Source organism: Hippichthys cyanospilos, chromosome 8 (genome assembly GCF_059441005.1).
Source record: "Hippichthys cyanospilos isolate Australia breed blue-spotted pipefish chromosome 8, RoL_Hcya_1.0, whole genome shotgun sequence".
NCBI lineage: Eukaryota > Metazoa > Chordata > Actinopteri > Syngnathiformes > Syngnathidae > Hippichthys > Hippichthys cyanospilos.
The window spans coordinates 12882776-12908921 of NC_142376.1; the positions used below are offsets into that span (position 1 = coordinate 12882776).

Sequence of the window (26146 nt, forward strand, 5' to 3'; positions counted from 1 at the left end):
CGTCATGTATGAGTCGGAGATTGCTCCTGGTAGTCCAGTCAATAGCTTGAACTGGTGAGAAGATCAGTCAATCAGCTCAGGGGTACTCCTAAAAGACACATGATGGGCTCCAGGCGCAATATCGACCAATGAGGGCAGGAGCTGTAATCCACTTCAATTTATAGTCAACCTTAGTAGATTATTTTATAGAGTAAAAAAAAAAAAAGTAAAGTATCATAAAATAATTTTTATTTTGTGGTGGGTTGTGTGAGGATCAATTACTCGATTAATTGATGGAATAAACAGTAGGATTATCAATTATAAACAGCCCTTGCTGTGACTGACCTTGGTTGTGCTACTTGGTTAGAAACAGATAACTACAAAAACACACACACACACACGCACGCACACACACACACACACACACACACACACACACACAATGACACCTACAAGTTATGTGGTAAGTTTCTGATCAAGAGTATTATAGTCTATCAACATGCTATATCCCAGTTTTCTGACTTTAACATTGGCTCCACACGACTGAACTCGTCGAGAGGCTGAAATCACATGCAGTCACTCCCAGGGACCACCGCAGCTGAAAATATAATCATATTCTAATTGCTGATAGAGAATATTCTCCAGTGATCTGGCAGAACACAACGATTAGACACCCGGGGGAGGAGAACTGCAGCACGCAGACATACACAACCCAATTCAGAAGAAATTACTTTTTGAATTTAGTATTCATACTTTGAGGCTGTATTTATATATTTTTGGTGTGTATTTAAATGTGATCCTTATCAGATAACCAATGGCATATCAAGGTCATATTGCAATTTAGCAAGACAATATTAAAAATAAAATAAAATAAATAAATAAAAAAAAGAACGTTAAAACATTTTGAGATGTTGATCTGCTTATTTTACAAAGCAAATACATCAGCTAAGGTTGATAAATTATTAATTCAACTAGCAAAAGTGTAATCAGAGACTTCTGTTCTCGAATCTCTCTGTCGGGTCACAATGGGGAGGAAGATCCATGTACTGCCTCTAAACCCCAAACCACCCACGCAATAGTAAATACATTGTTCTCGAATCTCTCTGTAGGGTCACAATGGGGAGGAAGATCCATGTACTGCCTTTACACCCCAAACCACCCACGAAATAGTAAATACATGTCCCCCTTCTCGGATAGTTTTGTTTTCAAAGACTTTGCACCAAATCAGGTAGATCTGTTGTTATGAATAGTAGTTTCCTGAGGGGACAGTTTTGATTGGAGGAACGGGTGTTGCCGTGTGCAGTCTCTTGACACTTCTTTTGCTTTGTTGGCGCTCCAGTTCATTCTGATATCATCTGTTTTTGGCTCCTCCTTCACTCTACTGGGAAAGGATCAACGCTGTGATACTCTCAATGGATCAATGGATGGCTGGACGGTTTTCAAACAATGTCAGGAAGGGGGCGTGGCAGCCACATGGCTTCGGTCAATGAGATGTTTCATTTTCTGGTTAGAAATGCCAGTCCTAAAATACCTTGTATTTCAAATGAAATTAAATCACTATACAGTCCAAAGTAAGAGTTCATCATTTATATGCCTATGTTTAACTCTTGCCGAGCCTAAGTGGGTTGTCACCAGGCAATCCAGCTTCCTCACACATGCCAAAAACATGCAGGGCAGGTGTAATGAACATACTGTGTTGTCCATAGGTATGATCCGGCGCATGAGTGTTTGCTTGTCTCTGTGCGCCCTGCAATTGGCTGGCAACTGGTTCAGGGTGTCCCCTGCCTACTGCCCGAAGTCAGCTGGGATAGCTTGCTACTGTTGTGAGGATAAGCGGCCCTATAAAATGGATGCATGGATGGATATGGGCGCTTTGAAACAGGTGTAAGAATAGAATAGAATAGAATAGAATAGAATAGAATAGAATAGAATAGAATAGAATAGAATAATGCACCACTTTTAAATGGCGCTTTTCTGGACGCTTTACGATTGATACATTATTCACGCGCTTGTGGTGGTAAGCTACGTTGTGTAGCTGCAGCTGCCCTAGTGCAGACTGACAGAAGCATGGTTGCGCCTATGGCCCACAGACCATCATTGGAGGCAAGATGGGTGAAGTGCCCAAGGACACAAAGACACATAACTCGGACAGAAAGGGATTTGACCGTCTGACCCTTTGGTTAGGGTTAAATTTAGAGTTAGGGTCGACCGGGTCTATGGCCCGAGCATGGCCAGGCCGCTTATCTTCACTAGGGTCTTGGGGGCGCCAAAGCCTATCTCAGCTGTCAGGGTACAGCCTGAACTGGTTGCCAGCCTTTTATTGGGCACACAGATGACCGATATCCTATAGACAGCAAAAAATGTTCACATATAATCTCACAGTTTCAATCGTGTGAAAGGTTTATGACAATAACTTTCTCGGCGCAAATCCAAATTTGAGGAAAACCAAGCAAGAGTTCTCTAAGTGTAATCACCATGACTAATCCAGTGACAACTGTTTTCTCTTGTTTTTGACAACACCACGGGGGAGCGAGAACATTTTAGTAATGCGATATGGCACACAACCAAAGCTCTGTGTCTTGAGGCGAAGATTTTGTGTGCTTTGCAAAATGTACACAAATTAGTGTCACTTTTAAGGATAACACCTGCAGGCAAATCATGCTGGTGATAACGTTTGGACTATTGTTTTTCAGACTACGTCAACATCAAATTCCTAATTGTTAGTATAGACATGTTTAGATGTGTTTTAGCATACACAGGACTATATTGCCACAGCATAATCCGACGCGTGAATGGGATTCCTATGCAAATGATCTCTGCCAATTTAATGGCAAGCTGAATGTCACAAATACTAATTGAACTTGGTTTTGAAAATGTTATTTTATATATCCCTTAATTTATCGAGTTTTGGTAATTGTATTCCTCTTCAAATTGTTGATGTAGGTATCTGGTTGTGTGTATATGTACTGTAGATGTTGCTTTATTATCCAAGGTATTGTGTTCGGCAGTGCCATCAAGATGGCAAAGTTCAATAATTAAAAAAAACAAACCAAAAATAACGTTTGATTCGAAAAAAGTGAGGTATCGAAATTTTTAATTTTTATTTTATTCATTTTTTTTGCAGGTTTGATTGACTGAATAACCATAGTAAATCATTGAAATGATCAAAAACGCTATTGGATCATTCACTGGCAGCCCAGTAATAATCGATATTTGACTAATATATTTTAGTTAGAGGCACTAAATGAGCTAACACATTCGTTGCCAGCTTAATAAAAATGAATTTATGTCGAAAGCTATCAATGGCAATGAATGAGAAGAAGAGATAGTCCACTTATCTAGCCATTTTCAGCAGTAAAAAGTTAATATTTTGTCTAGGCTTGATTTGATAACCACAATATTTTTTACGCACATTTAATACCTTTAAAGATCTACTTGCTCTCAATAGCGAGTGGCAAAATTTGGATTTGAAAGTATTAACTGTAAATAAGTTAGTCATTAAATTATAAATTAAAAATAATAATAATAATGATAATAATAATAATAGTAATAATAATACTAATAAGAGGACTAGCTCTTTTAAACTCATACATAGTCAATGGCATAACAAAATTTAGACTGTTATGCAAACACATTCCAATAAACAATAAATAGCACTAAGAGTTAAGTCATAAATAGCAAGACAAACGCAAAAGAAAATTACATTGCATTTACTCATAGACTCAAACGTCACTAGTTTCCTATCTGGTGAGCCTTACTGTATTTACTGGAGGGTCTTCCGCATTGAAATGATGCTAATGTGTTTGAATTTCAGATCCCAAATATTTGAAACTGTAGGCTACAATCAGAGCAATAAACTGCTAGTTAAATAACATACAGAACGGTTCCAGCAGCGTCAATCAAAACTAAGAATTATTTCTATTTGTAATGGTGGATTTTCTGATGAGCCTCATGATTTGGATCCTATATCCGTCTGGTCTTTGCATGTATACTTGATGTTGTGGGCGGACACTACTAGAGTAATATCTTGGAGTGACTGAATTAGGAAAGCAAAAATGCAAATAAGAGAAGTCTACTGTTGGAGTATCACAATGCAAGTCAATGAGGTCTGCACTCCAATGAAGAGTATCCCTCTACACTCCAAACTCAACAAGCCTTAGGATTGTGTGGTGAGCAGTGTCCCGTAGACTGTCCGCCTTGTCTGAGAGATTACAGAGCAGCAAGCAATGGAGAGCCTCAGAGCGTCTAATTGAAAACCAGAGAGATCTCAGCATCACAACAGTCACAATAAGAGCTCCCTCCAGAATAACAGGTATTAGCCTTGTCCATATTACAACTTGTGTGCTGATATAAGCTTGGTCATAGCAGAATGGAGTCAGAGCATCAGGGTGTAGCAGTGCAGAGAGATAGAGATATGAGCGAAGAGCAAGACTAGGGGGAAATAATCGTGTTTGCTTGAGTTTATCGCTGCTGGGGAATTATTTTATTGTGTGTTTTTTACCTAAATTAATGGCTTACTATGTTATTTCCATCCATCTTCACTATCAATCTAGTTGCTGAGGTGACATATATTATACAACCTGTATGCAGTCCAAATGTACTTAGTGGTTGAGGTCTTGTGAGCAAATGAGGGACACGAGACACAAAACAAGGCGGTGCTGATGATGCAATAATTTGAAGAAGTAAGGTATTATCTATCCATGTACTTATTCAAGAGAATGGTTGCTTCTCAATAACTGATTGATGGCAAAAATTTGCAAATGAAAGAAAAACACTAAACAGAAGACAAAATGCCATCAGCATGTCTTGAACCAACGACACTGTATTCAAAGGCAGATGCATAAACCACAAAAACACTGGAGGACGTTAAGACCTTCATCTACTATAATTACATACCTTAATATTGTGCTTAATTTACCACTGTTTGACTGTTTCCTGAGGGTACAGATTAGTAAACTGAGGGTATGGTTTAGTAAACTTTTAGTAAAAGGTTTTTTTCTTTTGATGACCTTTTTCGTTTGCCTCTTTTTTGTTTGTTTTACTTGCACTTCAGCCACCCTACTGGACTGTTAAAAATGTAAAATGATGTCTTTGGGATCAAATGAGTTAATTTGATAACTAAATTCTTTTTCATATACAAACAATAAATACTTTTAAAAACATATATTATTTACTTGCTGTCAAATACGAATGACATTACGTGCTGGAGTTAATGATCAATGAATCAGTTCAGCTCATGAACATCATAAAACCCACAGGTGAGCCATAATTGGCTGTTTCCCGAGCCTCGAGCACAGGCCTTGCCATTTTCAGTTGACAGCAAGAAGATTCATATGTTTTTAAAGGTATTGATTGTACATTATCATAATTTAATAAGGTCATAATTTAGTTTTCAATATAATTATTCACAAAATATTAACTTTTTAGTGCTAAAAATAGCAAAATAAATGTACTATTCCTCCAAGCAAGTTATGCTCATGCCATAAATCTGAAATTTAAATTGAAACAAATTTTAAATCTCTATTCATTATTTTTGTCTGAATATTTTTCACAGGATGTTTTTAACGTCAACTATTTAAATACGAGTTTATTTCTTGCAGTAAAATTGATTGAAATCATAATCATGCAGTTCATTCGAAGAAGATTGAGATTATTGTTTTGTTTTTTGTTTTTTTGGCCATGTTGACTCAGCCCTAACATAATAAACCAGTATTTAATCAAACTATGGTTGACAACCTTCTAGAATTTATGTGCATGTAGTAGTACAAAACATAATAATGAAAATCTGAATGTTAACGGACCCAACAAGATTTTTGCTCCCTGACCTTAAAGTACTGCTCCTGAATCAGAAGTGATAGTTTTGCTTTTGGTTTTACATTTTTCAACTGTCTTTTCTGTACATCTGCTTAGGTACAGAGTGTAAGTACTTTTGCCACCGTTGACTTTTGGTGCAATGACATGAAAATAAAAGCTATCATGTTGTATCTATTTTAACCATTACTTGGCTTATATAATTCCAAGATAAATCCCCTGGAGGTCAGTATTTGCTACCGTTCCTCAAACGGAACAGATGCAATCCGAACGGAGAATTGTCTGAATGTAAAGAAAAGGATGGAACAAGGCTTAAGATGGGATTAGTTGTGCTAGCGTGTGACAAAAGAGATGGAAGCACACAAAGATGAACAAGAGTCTGATATAAAAGGCTTCAGGGATGTCCTTTCATTTGTGGGGGCGGCTGGCTGATTTTTCCGCTGCTTGTTCTTATACTATCATTACAGCACAGTGGTGAGGCTCACAAACTTTACACAATAGATTAACTCTTATCCCAGCAGACACCAAAGTCCTATGTTGTAACTTAGTGTAATATAAATCCCAGAAAAACAAAAACTTTACTGAGCATTAAAAAAAAAAAAAAAAATCGCAAGGTTACAGTTTCAAAAACAGAGATTTCGATCATCAACCAAGGTAGAATTAGTATTAAAGAAAATTGCCACACCTACTTCTTTAGTAGCATGACTTATTTGTAATGGAGTATTTCTATAAAACTAAATGTTAGCAGTTTGAATGTTTTTTTTTTTTTCCCTACAAAGATGTGAGAAACGCAGCAGTCAAGGAAATGCATTACTAATGCATCTACCGTGAGCGCACAGCTAATGGCAAAACATCTCGTCAGTCAATTAGAGCTACATTATTATGCCAGAGAGTGCTGATTTTTTTTTTTTACTTCGTTTTATTCATGCCCTATTATCAGATCATATATGTAGCTTGAAAATTTGTAACAAAAACGGATTTGTTTGAAAACTCCATACGACTTTAAATTTAATTGCCACTGTCACTTCCGTTTAAGTGTGTTTCATTGTTTTTAAGCCTCATGTGTATGTTTTTTACTTCTTTTCTTCTGTATATGCAACATAGAGACAAACTAATTATTCAATGCATCATATGTCTACATGCAAATAGGAAAGTGGCCATGGTCTCAGGATAAGGCCATCGGCACTTTGGTCTGTCATTCTTGTGGGCTGGCGATGTCAGTGAGACGAGGGGAGACTGTCTACAGCACCATTCCCTGCTTGTCTTTGGGGGCTGTTTGAAGTGGATAAAGAGTGACGTTGTGGAATTGTTTGTACTGGGGGAAAAAAAAAAACTACACTCAGATATCATAGATCGCTAACATGACAAGAAAGAAATGGGAGTAGCTATTAAAATGCCTGTTATAGGGTCATTTCTTTTTATGGAGTGTGCCATTAAATGATCCCCAATGCCTAATGTTTCAAATAGTATAATCCTCAGAGTAAGTGTGTTTTCTAAGCCATGTTGAGTATTTGAAACTGACTGTCAGTTTTTATCATTTGATTTCACTAAAATAACTCATGGCTCAGCGACAGATTATGGAGTTAATGCTTTTAATGTAATTGTCTAAAATTTACATGGAACACATTTTACCTGTCCTTACTTGTAGGCCTTATGACCTGTGGATACATACATACCTCCAGCAAGGAGTAGACCAGCGATCACCAACTGTGGTCCTTGAAGGCATCTATCTTGCATGTTTTCTATGTAACCCTTCTTCGACAAACTTGGAACATATAAACAGCTCATCAGGAGTCTCTGCAGAACCCTTATAATGATCCTGCTCATTTGAATCAGATGCTTTGGGGGAAAACCTAAACCAAAAACATGCTGGATAGGTGCACATGAGGTCCGAGGTTGGTGACCACTAATGTAAACCAATAATGGCAAAATTAAATGTGCTGTCAAGCAAATTTTCACGAGAACTTTTTAAAAGTTAATAAGGCAAATTTTGAATTGCTTTAATTACAGCAATAGGTGTCTCATTTTGTTTGCGGGAATGCATGATAGGACATACACGAATAATGTGATTGCCTGTGGCAAATACATATAAATGAACCACTTAGAACATGAATTAGAACTCTTTTGATGGAAACAATCATTGTCAGTCATCAAATATAAAGATATGGTAAAAACAGTGTAAAAGTAGGCTAAAAATCTAGCAAATTTCAAGAATATGTCGTACAGTGCATGGCAAAAAACGATCAATTCTCAGGACCATTTGATTTGAGAGCCTTTGAGAATTAATAAGTAGTATGACAGTGGTCCATAATGTGCATCAGAGATCTTAGCATGAACCATCCCCTTCTAGTTACTCTGCACCATGATAACAAACAACTGCATTATTGCAAGAGGAATCCTCTTGTGTTCATAAAGTCCCCGCTATGACTTCTGATTGGATGAGGCAAGGAAAATCCACATTTTAAGCCTCACAATAATTAACATAAATCACAGCTGCAATTAAGAACCTGTTTATCTTAATTACTGAACTAATGAGACGAGTCCCGCAGGAACAAGCTGATCTCTTTGAGAACATGGAGTGAGGAACAACACAAAAGGTTTTATCCAGTCAACCTTAAGCCAGTAATCACACATGTGCTGGGGTATGAGAGTCACGAGAGATGTAATAGATATAACATTATCTTAAACAAATGCATAAGCACTCTGTTCCATTTTGGTTTTACTTTTAAGAGGGGACAGTCACACACCCTCGTCTGTCCTCTGGAACCCTTGCCCTTACACCTTTATGCGCTGCCGCTGCATCACCCTTCCACTTTCATTATCTTTCAAACTTATAATGATTTTATCAAGCCGCATAGGAGCTTAGTGCAGTGCAATAACTTATTTTTAACTGACTGGGAATACGTTGCATCACGTAATTAATGTCTTTTTAATGTTCTTCTCCTCTGGAGCTTGATTCGTCCCTTCAACTTTGAAATAAATACACAAACAAAACAACAAGGCATTTTGCTCTTTTCACAGGAAGAGACCGAGGATGGCTATGCCTTGAAATGCAGCTGGATGTTTAAACAAGTCGTACAAAGAAACGGTTTGCTTCAGGAGGACTCAAGTGCATGCAATCATGAAAGACACAAGAGTCTCTCTGTCACACATGCCACCAGTCAAATACATGTGCTCAAATTTCACATACGGAGTCAAATTTCATCACCAAACAGTCAGGTCAAGCGGTAACCCAACAGATGGTCTGACAATGATGATGATCTCCATCACCCCAAATTTCGGTTTTTCGCCAGGCTAAACTAGCAGTGCCAGCTCCATTCAAGCCAGCTGGCAAAACTAATACCTCTGTTTTGTAGGAATATGTAGCGCTGGTGTCCTTTCATCTTGGCTATGCTGGCCCTTGACAGGGCATGCAAAGTATACTTCACATGTTTGTAATATTCCCCTCCCGTGTGTTTTCCCCACATAAACCAATGCTTTACTTACTGTAGTGTTGTGTCTGGAATGAGTGATTCATTCAAAAGAATCAGTGAGTGAAAGGGTCGTTACCTGAAGTGAAGTTATGACCAAACTTCGGGCAGCGTCTGGTGGGAAGGGACTTGATTTTATTTCCTTTCTAAGACGAATCAGTAAGTGAAACACAACGCTTCTTGATCAGAACCCGGCAGTGAGGGAATGATTCGTTTGCGAGCGAATTAGTAAGTGAAATGTACGCAATTTCCCATTCAGAACGAACCAATGAGTGAAAGTGCTGCTATTGTGTTATCTGTTTGCATCTCATAAACGCGCACTGCCATTACCAGTTCAGTAATGAACGGGAGTGCTTCGTGATTCGTCAAGAAGGTAACCACAATGTTATCACTCAATGAACCACCATATGTTCATCTTGTACTGCCCGTTGAAGGGTATATACTCACAAACCCATGAGATTTTTCATGATCTATTAGGAAGAACAATTCTTACTCTGTGCTCTCGACACATCTTTTGCATTGTTGGCAACTCCAGTTCATTTCAGTGTCATAAAAACACCTGTTTTTGGCTTCTTCATTCACTCACCTCTGACTAACTGCCTGACTTTTATTGCTGATCGCTACAATATTAGCTTTTTTGTTGTTGTTTAGTCATGGCGGTCGGCTTAAAAATTACATCATGAAGAGGGCAGGGCAGCCCCACGATGCGGGGCTGCGTTACAGTAAACAAGCCGTTTCACTTCATGGTTTGAAATCCAGTCACCAAAAAAAGTCATGTTTCACAATAAATGTAATTTCCTATCCACCAAAGGTAAGATTCCATCATTTATATGCATATATGTACCGTGGAAAGCTTAAAATACCATGATATAGGCCCTCTAATATTTGTGGTTCGACCATCCTTGAGAAAAGCTAAAAACATCCAAACTTAGAATAACACAGTTTGCTTTCATGCTCCCAAAAGTCATTAACATTTGCTGTTATTTACTTTGGCTCAAGTTACTAAAGAGATTTAGAGTCATTTCTGTATTTTCAGTTTAAGTAGGGCTAGGAAAAGAAGATAGTGGGCCAATCCAATAGTAAGAATCCTTACTTTGGATCAAAACCAAAATCTAATACGGGACTCCTTGTCCCAAGGTTGATCTGTCCATCAATTTTCATGGAAATCCGTTTACAAGTTCATGAGATATCCTCTTGGCAGATAGACAAAGTAACTGGCAGGCAAAAACATCGCATCCTTGGCAGCAGAAAATTCACTTCAGGAATATGTAAACAGGATCGCTGCTACAGCCTTATCAGCTCCATGCAAATTGCAGCTTCAACATGTCTTCGCTACAATCTCTGTCACATTCTACAACCTTAAGATTTCACAATGACGGCTTTTAGTAGTGACACTTGGGATTTTAACCAAACCCTCCTGACATATATCAAATATAATAATTAAAACAGCCTAAGTCGACAGAAACAAAACAATGTAATTACCATGTTTCTTTGGGAAAAAAAAGTTATTCCAATTTGGATGGCCACCGCCATGTTGAATAACACTCACTGAAGCCTGACTTCCTCACACCATGATGATTAATAAACACTAAAGAGGCAAGCCTGTTCTGTCATTCTAAAGCACTGCTCTCCACTCTTATTGACTGCTGTGTTTGATGAGCCTTGTCTATTTTTTCTGCGGGATTATGATAAGAGGGGATCGATTCCACTCTGTGCTTTGGATGTCAAATTGATTGTGTGACTCAGACTCAGACCTGAGATGATGGTGTAGCCGATCCCCCTCGGTCGTCCCAAATCCTGATCGATGGCAGTTATCTTGCGTACTTCGTAACCCTGCAGAGAAAAATACACACACATAAACTCAAAACATATTATTGCATTGACCTCAGTGTAGATTGGTATTGTTGCAATTCAGCATTTTTCATATACTGTACAATAGCAGCACTAAATTTATACCCCGATATTGTAAATGAACAGCCATTTTCTTTTCTGAGGCTTCTCTAAGTCAATTCAGAAACACACTTATCGCCATTCAAATCCATTTTAGCTCATGATAAGGCCAAAAAAGAGATCAGTTGACATGGATCCATCCATCCATCCTAACTAGGGCCACAGCCACGCTGGAGCCTATCCCAGCTGATGTATAGTCCACACAAGAAGGCCGGAGCCGCAAACCCACAACCTCTGTGGGTCCAAATTCTTTATTTGTCACTCTTTAAACTTTTGTTGATGGGAATAAGTTGTATGTTCAAACATGCGTGAAATTGTTCTCATTAGTTTCTTAAAGTTGTGAAAAGTCTTTAGCTTCTCAATGAAGTACAGACAAGCGCATAATCTGTCCACATTTTATTCAGTGTAATCCACCTCTAGTCTAATTCATCAAAGTCGTGTCTACACCACCTGCGCCACAAAATATACCATCTTTGAGGTAGTCAGAAACCTAGTCCACTTTTTCTACCTAAATAAGAAATTGGGCTATGGGGTGGGTTCTGTCACGCCTATCGCAACACAATGAGGCACAACTAATCTACAGAATTCATAAAAACACTACACTAGACCTGCACTGGACGAGACTTGTGCTGGCACCAAAATAAAGCAAAATAAAGATGCAGCCATTTTTACGGAATGCATGGGCACCAGTCAATGACAATAAACAACAAATAAATAAATAAATACACAATATACATCGCAAATGGCATTTCAACCTTTTTTTAAAATTATAGAGATAACAGGGATTAATTTTGTCATTATTTCTTCTTTCATTGACAAAACAATTGTATGACTTTTGCCAGGGAGAAAAAACAAAGAATGGTAGGGGCTTTTCGAAAGTCTTTGATCCCTTGAGCTTTCTCAGCCTCCGTGCTTCAATCAGACATGGTGGTGATACTTAAATATCCTTGTGCTGCAGTGTGAGATGAAGCGGCCCTCCCCACTCCACATTTGCTGTTCCTGTCCCATCCTCTCACTCTCCACACAGAAACCCGCTCTCTCCCATTGATCCTGCAAATTGTGTCTGAGGTGTGTTTATGCTCCATTTCTGCCAAAGCTGCTCCTGTCATTGACCAATTACAGCAGAATCAATTACAAGCCTTTTACAGACACTGATTCACAAGCGATTAAAGGCTGGGAGGAAAACAACACGTACAGTACTGACTCACTCATATGCACACATATTTTGGGATGGGAACTACAATAAGAAGAAGCATAGAAAACAGGCCTTGTTTTCTATGAGTTTCCTTGTGATTGCTCCAACCCCTCTGAAAACTTGTAGAAAAAAACTTATTATGCTGTAATCGGTGGTTTTGAGTATATTTAAATTGTTGCGCACGCGCATTTATAGGATCCAAATTGCTCAATCTAGAGGAAAATAAGCAGATAAGTGTGTGATGCCTGTTAGTTTCCGGTAACATACTCAAAGCTTCCCAGAAAGTGTTAATCCATCTAAAACCAAAGATGGAGAGACATTGACCTCGGATGTGTGAAAGTACTTGTGTCAGATGGGACCTCATTATGATGGCCCAGCTCTGATCATTACTGCACACATTCAGAATTAAGTCACCTGTACTAAATGTCAACGCGCCTTTCTGGGTGACTTCCCTCATTTTTGAAGAGTCTGAAGACATGAACGTAACCTTATTGGAGGGATATTTGTTTGTTAATTATAAACATCCAATTAGGATGAGATATCTGCAGGATTAGTTTTTAATGAGTCTTCTGTTAAGTTTTATGTTGTAAGCCAGTGATTTTTTTCAATGTTGATGTTGCCCTTATGAACTATTTTATTCAGTCAAATCCTCTTTTACCAGAGCAAAGCGCTGTTGAACTTAAAACTGAGTGCTCGGCCATCCGTGTTGGATTGAATAAAGTTTTGGAATGACAGTGGTATTGGCATATCACGGTGCTACAGATCAATCGTATCACATCATCTGTATTTCTGGCTCGTTGGCTGGAAAATTAGGTCACTGATGACAATGGGCATCTGTAATAAATTTCCAAAATAAAAACATAAACGCCACTATGACAATTTAGTGATGAGATCCTTCATGTTCCAATTGATTCTGTCTTAATTTGAAAAGAAAACTGCACTGTTCTTGTCACGGCTTTAAAAAGCATTATACTAACATTTGCTTTTGGCAAGGGTTTGCTGTTTTGTTTTATCGTTTGTTTTTAATCGTTCACTCCTTCAAAAATTACTACTATAGTATTATACTTGTCTTTCATAACATGTTAATGATAAGAGTGATGAAATGCATATGAGTTCAGTGAGCTGAGTAATTAGAAATAAGTTCTACAAATGCACTGCAAAGCTCAACGGGCATCAAAATCAGATGTCGGTGTACTAATACTGTCTTTTTGAACATTTTGCAATCGAGATGTCCTCTGTGAAATAGTGAAAATGTATACTGGATATGCTGCTTTAAGTGAATTATCTTATGTTATTGAGGCTTATTTTGCAAGCACGCTCCCACGAAGCAGCCATGCAAGAGAAAACACTGTGAAATGATGCTGAAATCATACACAGCAATATTATCAAGCTGTCCACATAAGTGGAACATGTTCGCTCATGTGTAAAAGATACAATTCACATTCTTGCAAACATATACTCCCTGGACGATCCCTTCTCCCCACCTTCATCTTTCTATTGCAGCTATCCAGTGCATTAGCCCTGTAAAGCTCCTTCCTTTTTTCCTTCTTTCTCCATACTGATTTGACAGCCAAATTGTGTTTGTCCTAAAAGGGGCTTAAACGTCACTCCAAGCAGCATGGATTCACAGCTAACAGATAATAACCCTGCCCTGTGATATTTTTTTCCCCAATCCTCCGTTTTCAAAGTGTTCCACAGATGACAGGTTGAACACGTGAGGAAGACGAAAGAGGCAGGCACTGCGAAGCAAACTGAGAGGCTGGAAGAGTATATATCGGGGTATGCGCTCACGCCTCTGAGAAACGGCCATCAACTGGAATTCCAAATGCATATCCCTTCACCTGTCTGTATTCTGGCCTTGAGAAGAGTTGACACTTGTTCTGTCATCGGATTAGCGCTGGCAAACATTGCCTGAAATGACACATGCCTGATAGAATACCTCATGAGGCCACTGAAACATTTACTGTATTTGCTGCAGTAGTGACCTGGTGTTCTGGGACCCCTTGGTCCTTGGTGGCTATAGCCAAACGATTGCAGAGGTCTTACTTTCTGGACCTGGATTTCTCATCGCTGGTGCTATGGTATCACTAATAGGATTACAAACTGCCCTCAAGTCACAGAGCCAATGTCTATAATCCTCCTTATCAGTATGATCGTTTATTTAATGTAATGCATTGAAGAGACTTAAAAAAATAAAATAAAATCTGTATTTTTAAAAGATCTATTTTCTCATTTTTTGTAGGTACATTTTGATTTTGTGGGGGATCAAATGATTGATATACAACAACAACAAAAGTCAATTTTGTCAATTACCTACTTGAGTGGACATATATGTAGTTGTAACCATTTATTTACATTGTGCTGTATTTGAGACTCATCCCAAGTTTACAACTTTCAGTTTCAAACATCAAGTTATATGTTTTGTTTTATCAAATAATTCCAAATTGACATCAAGATAAATGATCGTCCATCCTGTCTTTCAAAGCTCAAATGTGGGTGTTCTTGAGTTTTAATAGGCAGAGAGTCTTGCTTTGGCTTGAAACAATAGCGACGTTGTTGGTATCACTAACATGCAGTTGCCTGGGTGCTTTGCATTTATGTGGTAAGCTAAACTTAAGATGCTTCTGTGGTACGCAAGAAAGATTTATGCATATCATTCTACCATTATCACATGCTTCTCCATTTTTATGTCTTTCTTCTGATCCTGAACTGTTTATCTGACACTCCTAATTATTGTATATGCAAAAAAAAAGAAAAGAAAATCAAATCTTGAAACTAAAAAAATGGGCCCTGTATCTATAGCATTGAATATTTCTGTTGTCTTTTTACCGGGTTCCAAATACCAATTTTGTCAATTGGCTTCATCTTTCAAGTCCCTTCAGATCCCCTCATTCCTCCCCCTCTTCCATTTGTGACCTTCGCGGTGACAGTTGATGAATCAGGGAGGTGGGGAGACACCGGGCGTCGACTCCGTCACGCCCCGTTAATATGCATGCAAATGTAGCACTTGACATTTCTTCTACAGTGCATGCAGGCAGGGGACGAGGGACACGTGGATGGGGATGTAGGGTTGGGTGAGGTAGGAGAGGAACGCAGAAAGAGTCGAAGTGCTAAAAAAGAGAGTGAGAGCGCGAGAGAACAGAGATTAGGGAAGGGAAGTATGATGCCCATGTGTGTAATTCAATCTCTACCAGTGCAAACATCAATAGCTGGACCATTAGCCACCTGGGAACCCAGTTTAGATGTCGGAGCCAGAGGAGAAAACACACATGGCGTGCGGTGAAACAGGCAGCCAGTATATTAGAATCCCATTAAAACCGTGTGGTAAAGACAAAGGTAAGGTCAGGGTGAAACCCCACTGCTTATAACTTCATAGTTTGAGTCTCTATGTTCGGAACTTAGCTGTGTTGCTGCTGCATTGTATTGAATTGTGTTGTTGCTTAGCTGTATGCACAGCATGGTGAGATAAAATAGGCCCCTGTGACCTTTGTTCGAGTCACCACATCTCCAGAGCGCATTGTAAATCTCACTCGGTAATTACTGTGCACGGCAGCCACATTGCTGTATGGCGGGACCTGGGTTTGGTTGTGTGAGAACAGAAGAGGGATGCCACTACCTGCTTCGAAAAAAGGGCTACTATTTCAAATGCACCTACTCCGCACATATTGAAAATTGTTTTCTTTTACTGACCAGTGGAACATCTTCTTCTATGTTGGTACTGTAGGGAAGATTGGTAAAAATAGGGTCCATGTCCTGGACGTCCGTAATGGTGATAGCCAGGTTGGCAAGCCGAGACAGGGGTCTTGTTTTATCTTGATCCTAGGAAAAATCAAAAAAAGGATTTATTTGTTTGACCACATTAAATCGGATTATATTGCCGTTGATGCATGTAAGAAAAGTTGAGAGTGGCTGACCGTGGCGTTGACAGTGAGCTGGTAGGCTGAGATAGCCTCAAAATCCAAAGGTTTGATGACAGTTACAGTGCCTCTGGCTCCATCGATGCTGAAGAAGGGAGAAGGTGGCTGGAAGGAGAAGAGCACACTGCCTCCGGTGCCCTGGTCTGGGTCTGTAGCGTTGACCGTAAAAATGAGTTTGCCCACTTGTGTATTCTGAAAGCCACAGTCAAGCAGACAGCCAGTCCGTGACTTATGTTAACTGATCAAATTAGAGCCAACAGCAAAGACATGTTCACGACAAGATGAGCCAATTGGTTCTAGCAAATATAACTGGAAATAACAATGTCATCTAGGAAATTACAATTAAAGCAATATGAATGCAGAATATGTAAATGAATCATGATTGGCAAGAAATGATTTTGTTTAAATATAATTTATTTTGCAATGGCACATGACATATTATACATTTTATAATATCTATTCTACCTGATTCTGTATTAGATCATACATATTATATAGTATTATATTGCTGATGTATTAAATTGTTAATTCCTCATGCAATTGTCTAATTGTTTAGTTGTGTGTTGGTTGATGTTTTTCAGTTTTTTTTTTTTTTTGGGGGGGGGGGGTTGTTTTCTAGTTGTGGGTTTTTGGTTATGTGTCAAGTTCCTGTTTTCTTCCCTAGTTCTCTGTCCTTGTGTCCTCCTGTCTGGCGTCCTGGCATCCTCCCAAGATTTCAGCTTTCAATCTTAAAAGCCTTTACATAGCAATGTTTCCCACAAGTTTGCATGACAACAGCCTCTGCTTTTTAATCACCCGAATTTGCCAGTGTGAAATGGTGTTGAGTTTCTGTCAGGGTTATCTTTAAAAGTAGCCTAAGACAAGTCCTGCTGCTAAATAGCAAAATAGTAACTCAGACCAGCCAAGATTGACGTTTCTCCGCCTAGGCAAAGGGAAAAGAGCTTGGCGTACATACTCATGTGTTGCCAATAGTATTTTTTGTCGCTCAAGTGTCCCTGCCTGCTTTTTATTCAAGCATTGCACATTACAAGACATAACAAAAAGACGCAGTCGAGCGCCACCAACAGCTGGGCCAAGGTCCCAGCTCACACTTTCCTGTGTCAACAGCTTTATCTAAGGACTGGGACGAGATGAACTAGGACTGCATAAATGGATAGCAATGCACACTATTCTAGAAATAGCTCAAAATAGAAATAAGCACAAAATGATTCCCTTCACAGTTTTTCACCTGATTCCCAATATGTACTGTGCTTGGTGTCAAATGAAATGCATTTTGATTTAAAAAAAAGAAATACATTTGGTCTAAAATGACTGAAAATGACATTTTGGCTGCTTTTGGATTAAAATTAGTTTAAAGGTAAATAATGTGCTCCGTTCTAAGTAGGCTTCATCTTTTTCATTGGTTTGTAGTCAAGTTAACTGTGTTGCCCTTGTGTGCCAAGTTTTTGCCATGTCCTGGGTGAATTTGTCTTAAATACTATTTACTCTGTTTATTTAATTTAGTTTATTATTATTCATAAGTATCAAGCTTTGAAGCCTTGTTTATATACTGCTTGTTTTAAATAAGGGCAACAGATAGACATGTCTAACCAAACATAATAGTAATTGTGATTAATAATCGTAATTTCAATATTGACCAAAATAATCGGGATTATTATTTTAGACATAATCATGCAGCCTTCCATTAAATTACTAGATTAAGTAGATTAAGTACCTTGATTGTGTGTGTGTGTGTCCATCATGATTTGCCAATCTGCAGTGTGGAAATTCCCTTGTGGATTGGTAAAATTCTGCGCATGTCTGTGTCGTATGAAATATAACATTGTTACTGCGGCAGTTTAGCTCCTACTGTATCATGATCGTCACAGCAGTCTTTGAAACAGACTTTAAGTCATCATGTGGTAAACATTCTTTTTAAGCCTTAGCACATAACTTTGGATTGTTCACGTCTCACAAAGTTATACTGTACAGTCAAAATAAACGTTCAAGGCCTAACCCTAACTCTAATACTGTACTGTTTGTCTCATTTTTCTTTAAAAAACTTGGCTTTTTGAACAGGGTTGTAGACACTTTTCAGATCCATTGTAATGCAGCCATATATGGGAGTGCACAGTCCATATCTGGCACCATAGTTCACAAGCAGCATGACTCTTTGAAGTGTGTGGGCGTGCTAATGGCCATCAGACATTGTCTTTTCACCTTTCGACAGGGCTCACTGACCTCACCATTCAACCATTGATTGGAGTTTTCTGATAGAGGGAGCAGTTCAATAGGACTGACGAGGCAGAAAATGCTTGACAATATATACCTTTGTTTGCATTAACCTGAGAGACTTTTCTATCAGTTCTCACAATAAAGCCAAACAAGAAACCACGATCAGTAATGAACGACTGAAACTGTTGCTGTGTTGCAAACACATTGTGCATGTCAATGGCTTTCAAATCATCATAGGTGCAAAACTCAGCCAATTAGCCATGGCTTATATAATACTTATGTAGGACTGCATGAGGTGTTCACCATCTGAATTGATCGTTTTCCTCTGGGAAATAGAGTGCTTAACAGAAAGACAGTTGTAGGGAGATGAGGTGACTTCTCAACTGTGATTTTGGTAAGCGACACTTTAAATATCACCTCCCTACTGAAAAGTGAGAGCACGCCTGAAACTCACTGATGCATAAACCCCACATATATTCTGCTAAACTGTTGCAATTAATATTTTGCAGTCAATGGTTAGGTGTTTGCCACATCATGAAATCCGTCTTGCTCCGTCTTGACCCCCCAATTTACAAGCATCCTGTAAAGTCTATTTATGTCGGTAAAACCATTCATATCCTTGTTCATTTGGAGATGAGCATGGTATGAAAAACGTCTAAAAGTATTTTACAGAGCACGTCACACACAAGTCAACATTCTGGTTGAACTGTTTTTATGTGAGAAAGAATCATCAAAAGTGAACATTTTTATTTGGAACATAGGCTACCTGATGAAATCTGTGATTAGTGTATGAGCTTTTCAATTTTTATAAGAAATGCTAACCATATGGTGATTTACCGTGATCCGGGTCTTAGACTCCTGCTGTTAGGCAGAACTCTAACTGTTCACCACAATAGAGCTGTGATTACGCCTACATTGCTTTACAAGGTATTTCGTACCTCCCCAGCTGTCTGCTCTGCTTCCAACCTAGCAGGCATCTGGTGATTTTACCAGTCTTACTCTCCCCCTTTTCATTTCATGCCTTTCACATCAGCCCTTCCGTGACTGCCTCCCACCCGTGGTGCCTTGTCACACTTCCACTGACATTTCTAATGAACAGCATTCCCCCCCTCTATCACGGGTGTTCCAGAACTTCCTGCTATCAGTAAAAGTTCACAAAACATAAATTCAAAATATTTTTTAAATCAAATTTATGACACAACTTAAAAAAAACAAATGTACATGGGGATAACAGCCAAAATCATAACTGAAAAAAAAAGGTGGGTAGCGTGGGGAACAATATAGTCAGCAAAGAATACACAATAGGGCAGCACAAAGCCAAAGAAAAGTCATTTGTTGAAAATATAAAAATAAATGTAAAAATTTGCAAACCTGGAATAAGAACAAAGCAGATGAAACACTTAAATAAACATAGAAGTGACACAAAAAGCCCTATGTACCTTTTAAAATTAGTCTATCAATAATTAACACCTATTTAAATGCAACAGTTTCCTTTATCCACATAAATCCAACAGAAAACAGAGAAAAATATATAAAAGTGATTTATAACAGGAATAAAAAATACGCTGAAAGGCAATGTGTGTTTTAGTTAACCCATGTAATGCATTTGTGAATATTTTTACATTCTAAAGCTCAGGATTGAAACTTGTGGTCATAAATATTACAGTATAGTATTTATGCTGTTGGACAAAAAAATTCAGATAAGAGCCTGTAAACATCCAAATGGTCAGTCACTAGGTACCCTAGTCATTAGGCACTCCTATTTTCATCCAAAAATGACAGTGTGCCGTATGACATGGTGCCCTATCTATTAAGTTTGCTGTATGTATGGAAATTACCACGTGTTCATTGAGTGCCTTAAAATATGATGCAACTTAAAGTCTAAAAAATAGGGTAAAAATCCATCCTCTTGCATAAAAATAAACTGCATTTATTGCAACACTGACTGTAATATGTTACCTGAAGATAACACATGGCCTGGTCCAGAGGAGACAGTTAAATCTTTAAATCACATCCCAGCACAGTTGCACCTGCAAGACGATAGGCCAGGCCAGCTAATAAAAAAAGATGTGGCCAACATTACAATTCCACTCACAGGGAGGTACGTTTGCGACAAGGCTTACTTTTGAGATTCTATTTCCCAATGGCTTGTACATGGACTTGTGCGACTGAGATGCAATGAGGCTTCAGCTCTTCAACCAACACATGACCAGGGATAAGGTCTGGCTAACTGACTGGTAGTACAACAGCTTGAGCACAGTTACAGTAAATACTGAATATTTTTACATTGATGTTACATATTTCTCGATATTCCCAAATTTGTTGTATGCCTGCAGGACAATGAAAATAAAGGTATTCTATTCTAGCATACAATGCGCTGCATTGCCATCAGGAAGCCCTGTCTGCAATAAGAGAGTATAACAATTATATTAATCTTTTACTCTTCAAAATGACAGCAGAGAGAAAATTATGAATGTGGGGTGAATGATGAGAGATTATATCATGCAGGAACCAAGCTTCATAAATTACCAATTAATGCAGGGATGGGCACAAGTTTCTTAGGCCCACCAGACACCAACCCAACGATGGGACATTGTGGCCCCCTGCAGCATTGGCCTGTTGCTTCAGCAGATTGGCTCAGAAAAATCACCATGTTTGTTTTGCCATATCAAGCTGATGGCGCACGACGAGTTCCAACGTCGGCTTGGTGTGTAGAGACCCTAAGGCCAAGTCCGGGTCAGGTTTCAAGTGTCATCCACAATGTTCAAGTCTTTAGGTTGTAAGTCCAAGTTAAGTCTTGTGTCCATTAAGAAGATCTCAAATTATGTATGTTTTTCATGCTTTATAGAATTCCTCAAAAAAGATAAGTTAGGATTTTTACAGTATATTACTAATCTGTTTATAATGTTACAATTTAACTACAAATCAGAATTCCATGCTCAATGCTTCAATGTTTATTTGCTCAAATAATGTAGACGTTTACCCAAGGACTTTATTTCCACTTTCTAAAAAAAAAAAAAAAAACATGGCCGGAAAACAGTACACATGTCTTTTATGTGTGTGTATCATTATCACAAGTGTGGCAAAGCATTGTGTGTGTCCAGACATTATGCAAGATATTTCATAACAAGTGATATCTTTCTGTAGTTAAGCTTGGGCTGGTCAGGGTCATCGTTCTCATGGTGAAGTTCGAGACAGTGACATTCTCACGGCACTCTTCTCATAGCAAACTTGCTTCATTGCAAGCAGTGCATCCATTCTCGCAGCTATTAATTTCTTCATTGCAAGCCGTTATATCTATTGTAGCAAATGTATAATCACTATTTTCACAATTACTCTGACAGTAATGTTCCAGCGCCTGCCAATACTAGGATTCTGAGATTGTCATTTTTAGTTGTCTCATAAACGAATCACGACTGTACAGAAGAAAAATTGAAGGCAGCAAGAACCGAAACTCAACATTTAGTGATGTCCAAGGCATCCAGACTCATTTATTACACAGCATTTTTCCAGTTCTAAAATGGTGGTACCATACACAGTTATACATTGCCACAATGCTATTTATGCCCTGGAAGAGAAGACAATGTACATTTTATGGTTGCATTACCTAAAATGTAAGTGGTTCATTAAAGCTAAACATCAACATTTGCAAATGCAAATTTCCAAATCTATTGTGGTGGTATATAAAATGTCAACCGGTGTTCCTTGAGTGAGGCCGTTGCAGTAAACAGAAAGGATGTTGGGTAAAAAGTGTTTTTTTTTTTTTTTTTTCTCCCGATGACAACATAAGTGTAGAATGACTTTGTATTTTGGCCCCTGACAGCCATTCTTGTTTGTTGTCAGACTCTCTGAATCATTATTGCTTTTCTGTTTCTCAGTTCTTAAATGCCATGATACCTTCAGTCTTAAAAAGCCACCTATTTTCTCCTAACTCCAATTTTGCCTGCCTCTATTTGACTGTTCTGAGATACCCTCAAGTAATTCTAAAAAGTAGAAAAAAAACTTTTGCTGTATTCGAAACACACATTCTTTTAAATGCTGTCACAAAAATCTGTTACAATACACAAAAAACTATTACGAGAATACTAAATGTGTATACATCTTTTGAGCAGTCCTGTTTCTTATAATTATTTGATGAAATTATTTTTCATATAGAATTAATACTTTCCTATTGAATGCAAATGATATCACGTGTATTCAGAAGCTCAGGTAGCAATCAATCACGACTTAGCTTGCAAGCACCACATGACCAAACCCAAAAAAACAGGTGAGCTGCAAAACTAACACTAAAACTTATACTATAAACATTTATTCAACTTAATTTCCGCACCTGCTCTTAAGGTACACTGTCCTTTTATGACACACGACAATAAGTGTGCCTTTTAGTCCAGAAATTACAGTATTCTTTAGATAGATTTTGTGGTGTATTCAATTTAAGAACTAAAACATAAATGCAACTTTGGGTAACTTGAGTTTTAGGTGTGACAAATTGATCATTGGAAGTGGGCAGGGATAATTGATCTTATTAAAACTGAACCCTCATACCTCTTTTGAGTACTGAAGCTCACGTTATTGTAATGAATAATATTTATGTATGTGAAGCCACTGTGTATGTTAATATTGTTTGGTTTCTTTCTCACAACAATTAGGAAACTTATTTTTAAAACAAATCTCTGACAGTGTTTACATTTGGTCCTTGGGAGCTGCCTGGTACCCGCAGGCACCATGTTGGTCACCCCTGCATAAGGGTGTCCATAAGTGTTTGTGTACGTGAACAGGTCCTTTTATCAGTGTAGGATAGAGACAAATAACATCCTTATCTTCTGATTAGTCTTCTCTCCCAACTGTCTGACCCCAACCTTCCTGTCACAGCTCATGGCTCACTGCCTCCAAATAGCTAGGGCTGTTTGTTTAAATGTAAAGGTAATCAAGTCCAGCATGCCACATGGATCCACAGAGACCAGAAAAGACAGAGGAGAGGCAGATGGGTCCATCCTTTGGGATGGCTACAAGGACAGGCCACATCAGCAAGTCTTGCAACACCTGCCTGATTCCTTTGGAAAGTTATCCATCTTGACTGAGAAATGAAAATTAGAAGTAAACAGTTTCGCACTCATACATATATTCATTATAGGTGACATTTGGAGCCCTGCTTTTGAGTGGAATTTGATAGATTTCTTCAAAATATTTTCTAGCGTAATCGAACCAGTGGGCAACGTTTATTTTATTCGTACTACCGTCAAGATATTTTAAAAACTGGGAGGTTGATTAATTAAGAACTGTAATTAATTGGTCTAACGGATTACATTTCGAACTCGCCTTTCTGAGACAACCCCGTCAACTGTTTATTATTTTTTTTTTAACTTTTAAAGTTGTTGTATTTTTGTGGCGGTACACAAGATTGACAAATAACAACAAAATTTGGCTTCAGTCATTTATTTTGTTGAACAAATGCAGTTGCCTTAACCCTTTCACTCCCGTTGGGGAGTCCCACAGCTTTTAAAAAAATCAAAGTGGGTATATGAATCGTAGCGATAACATGAAATGGCATCCCAGAAGTTCACTGGTTGCATTGTACAATTTCTCATAAATTAACGATCGAGTACTGTGGAAGTATTTTGATAGTATGTGCGATATATATATGTGTTAGTATAAATTACACTGATTACTATCTATTGTAGGTGTGTGCTGATCATTTTTGTTCCTCTGGCATGTTTGTATTATTATTATTGTTAGAATTATTAAATATCGATAGGACAAAAAAAGCCCAGGGCCTGTAACGTCATCTATGGAAGTGGGAATTTTTAAAGTAATTTTCCAAGGATTCTAGACTAATAAACAAGTAATATATGTTTTAAGATTATATATATATACAGTATATATATATATATATATATATATATATATATATATATATATATATATATATATATATATATATATATATATATATATATATATATATATATATATATATTTTTTTTTTTTTTTTTTTAAACATTAAAATAAAACATTGATCCTGCCTGTTGCAGACTTACTGAAACGCGGGGTGTTCTCGAGTTTAGTTTGGCAAAGAAATGTGCGATGGCGCGCTGAATTTGTGTCTATATGGCTATTATTAGCTATAATTATCTGTCACAACTAGGTGCTTGGCATTCATGCAGTAGGCTAAACTTGAACCGCCTCTGTGATAAGTAAGCTCCTTACAAAGAATGTATATCACTCTAACTTGATCAATGTTGTCGGCAGTTTTTTTTTTTTTTTTAAGTTGAATTTACCTTTCATGGGATTGACAACTCCCACATGGTCATCTATTTTCTTTTTTTTTTGCTTCTGAACTTGCACCCTCACCCAGAACATAAACCTATCAGGTTATGCCAAAAACAACTACAGCCAATCATTGTCCATTTCAGGGTGTGATTGACCTTTGTTTTCAACCTCTAACTCCTCAAGTGCAAGAAGCCCGATGCATGACAACAGATCTAATCAGCATGCATAAAGCATACCAGATAGAGTACGATGGCAAAAACGATGGCCGGATCCTTCCATAGGTACACCTGTATCAAAGGTGAATCAAAATGTTTGCCTTTTATAAAGGTGAGAATGCTCAGTCGTGAACATTGGCACAAACACAAAAGTAATACAACTTACTGAGCATTGTTTCTAATATTTGTATTCAGTTCTTGGAATAGATCTCATTTGAATTGTCCAGTGAATGCAGATTATCATATACAACACCATTGCTGGAGGCCCACTCCGTAACAGCCAAGGATTTCTGTCAAGCCAATAAGCTAGACACCGAAGAATATCCAACTGGTTAAGATACCCATTTATAAGAGATTAAATGACCTCATTGAGAAAAAAATAGCCTGCCATGGTATAATACAATATGTGGATTTTGGAGTGGAGGGTGTGGGAAGCGTTGTTTTCCAAAATAGTACAAATAATTTAACCTACAAAATATACAGTATTACAAAGGAACAGATATCTATTTTCTTTCAAGAGCTTGCAAACCAGAATTAAATGCAAATGAGAGTCAAGCTGATTATCATATAAACGCACATATCCTTGGAGGCAAGACTATCTGGCTTTATGCACTTATTTATTTTGTTACATTTTTGCACATTTCGCCATTCAAATTTCTCCATAAAATGTCAAGACCGTTTCACACTATAAAGACAAAGTGAGCATAATCATCTTGGCATCTTCATTAGCATCAATTGTTACTGTACATTTTCTAACCGAGAGAGTTTTACACAGGCTGTTCCCGGAGTAGCTCTTAAGCTAGAACACCAGCTATAATAACTTTTTAGGGGGTGTTTTCTTAGGGTGCAGAGCATAGGAAAGTTGGGGGCCTACACAAAATGAACAGGACTTGAACAGAATCTAACTTTAACTATTCAGACTTTTTTACTTTCTGCTCCATGATCCAGTTCGTGTTACAGGATGATGACCACTACATAACTTTCTCAACTGAACTATGCCGAAGTTCCATTTTTTTTCCACAGGAACACCATATGGGATTCAATACACAATTGACTTTTTTCAAATGATGCCCCATCTCTCCTCTCTCCTTGACTCACAGTCTTCACTTCTTTTCAAGTCTTTTG

General features: G+C 38.0%; 1 protein-coding gene across 1 annotated transcript in view; it reads right to left on the bottom strand.

Moving 5' to 3' along the window:
- Positions 1-26146, bottom strand: part of cdh23 (cadherin-related 23) — a 171124-nt gene that overhangs the window by 88812 nt on the left and 56166 nt on the right. The window contains exons 7-9 of the mRNA XM_088421399.1: positions 16320-16514; positions 16096-16224; positions 11015-11093 (exon numbers count right to left, since the gene is read on the bottom strand). Coding sequence (XP_088277525.1) covers positions 11015-11093; positions 16096-16224; positions 16320-16514 — 403 coding nt within the window. The remainder of the gene's footprint in view (positions 1-11014; positions 11094-16095; positions 16225-16319; positions 16515-26146) is intronic.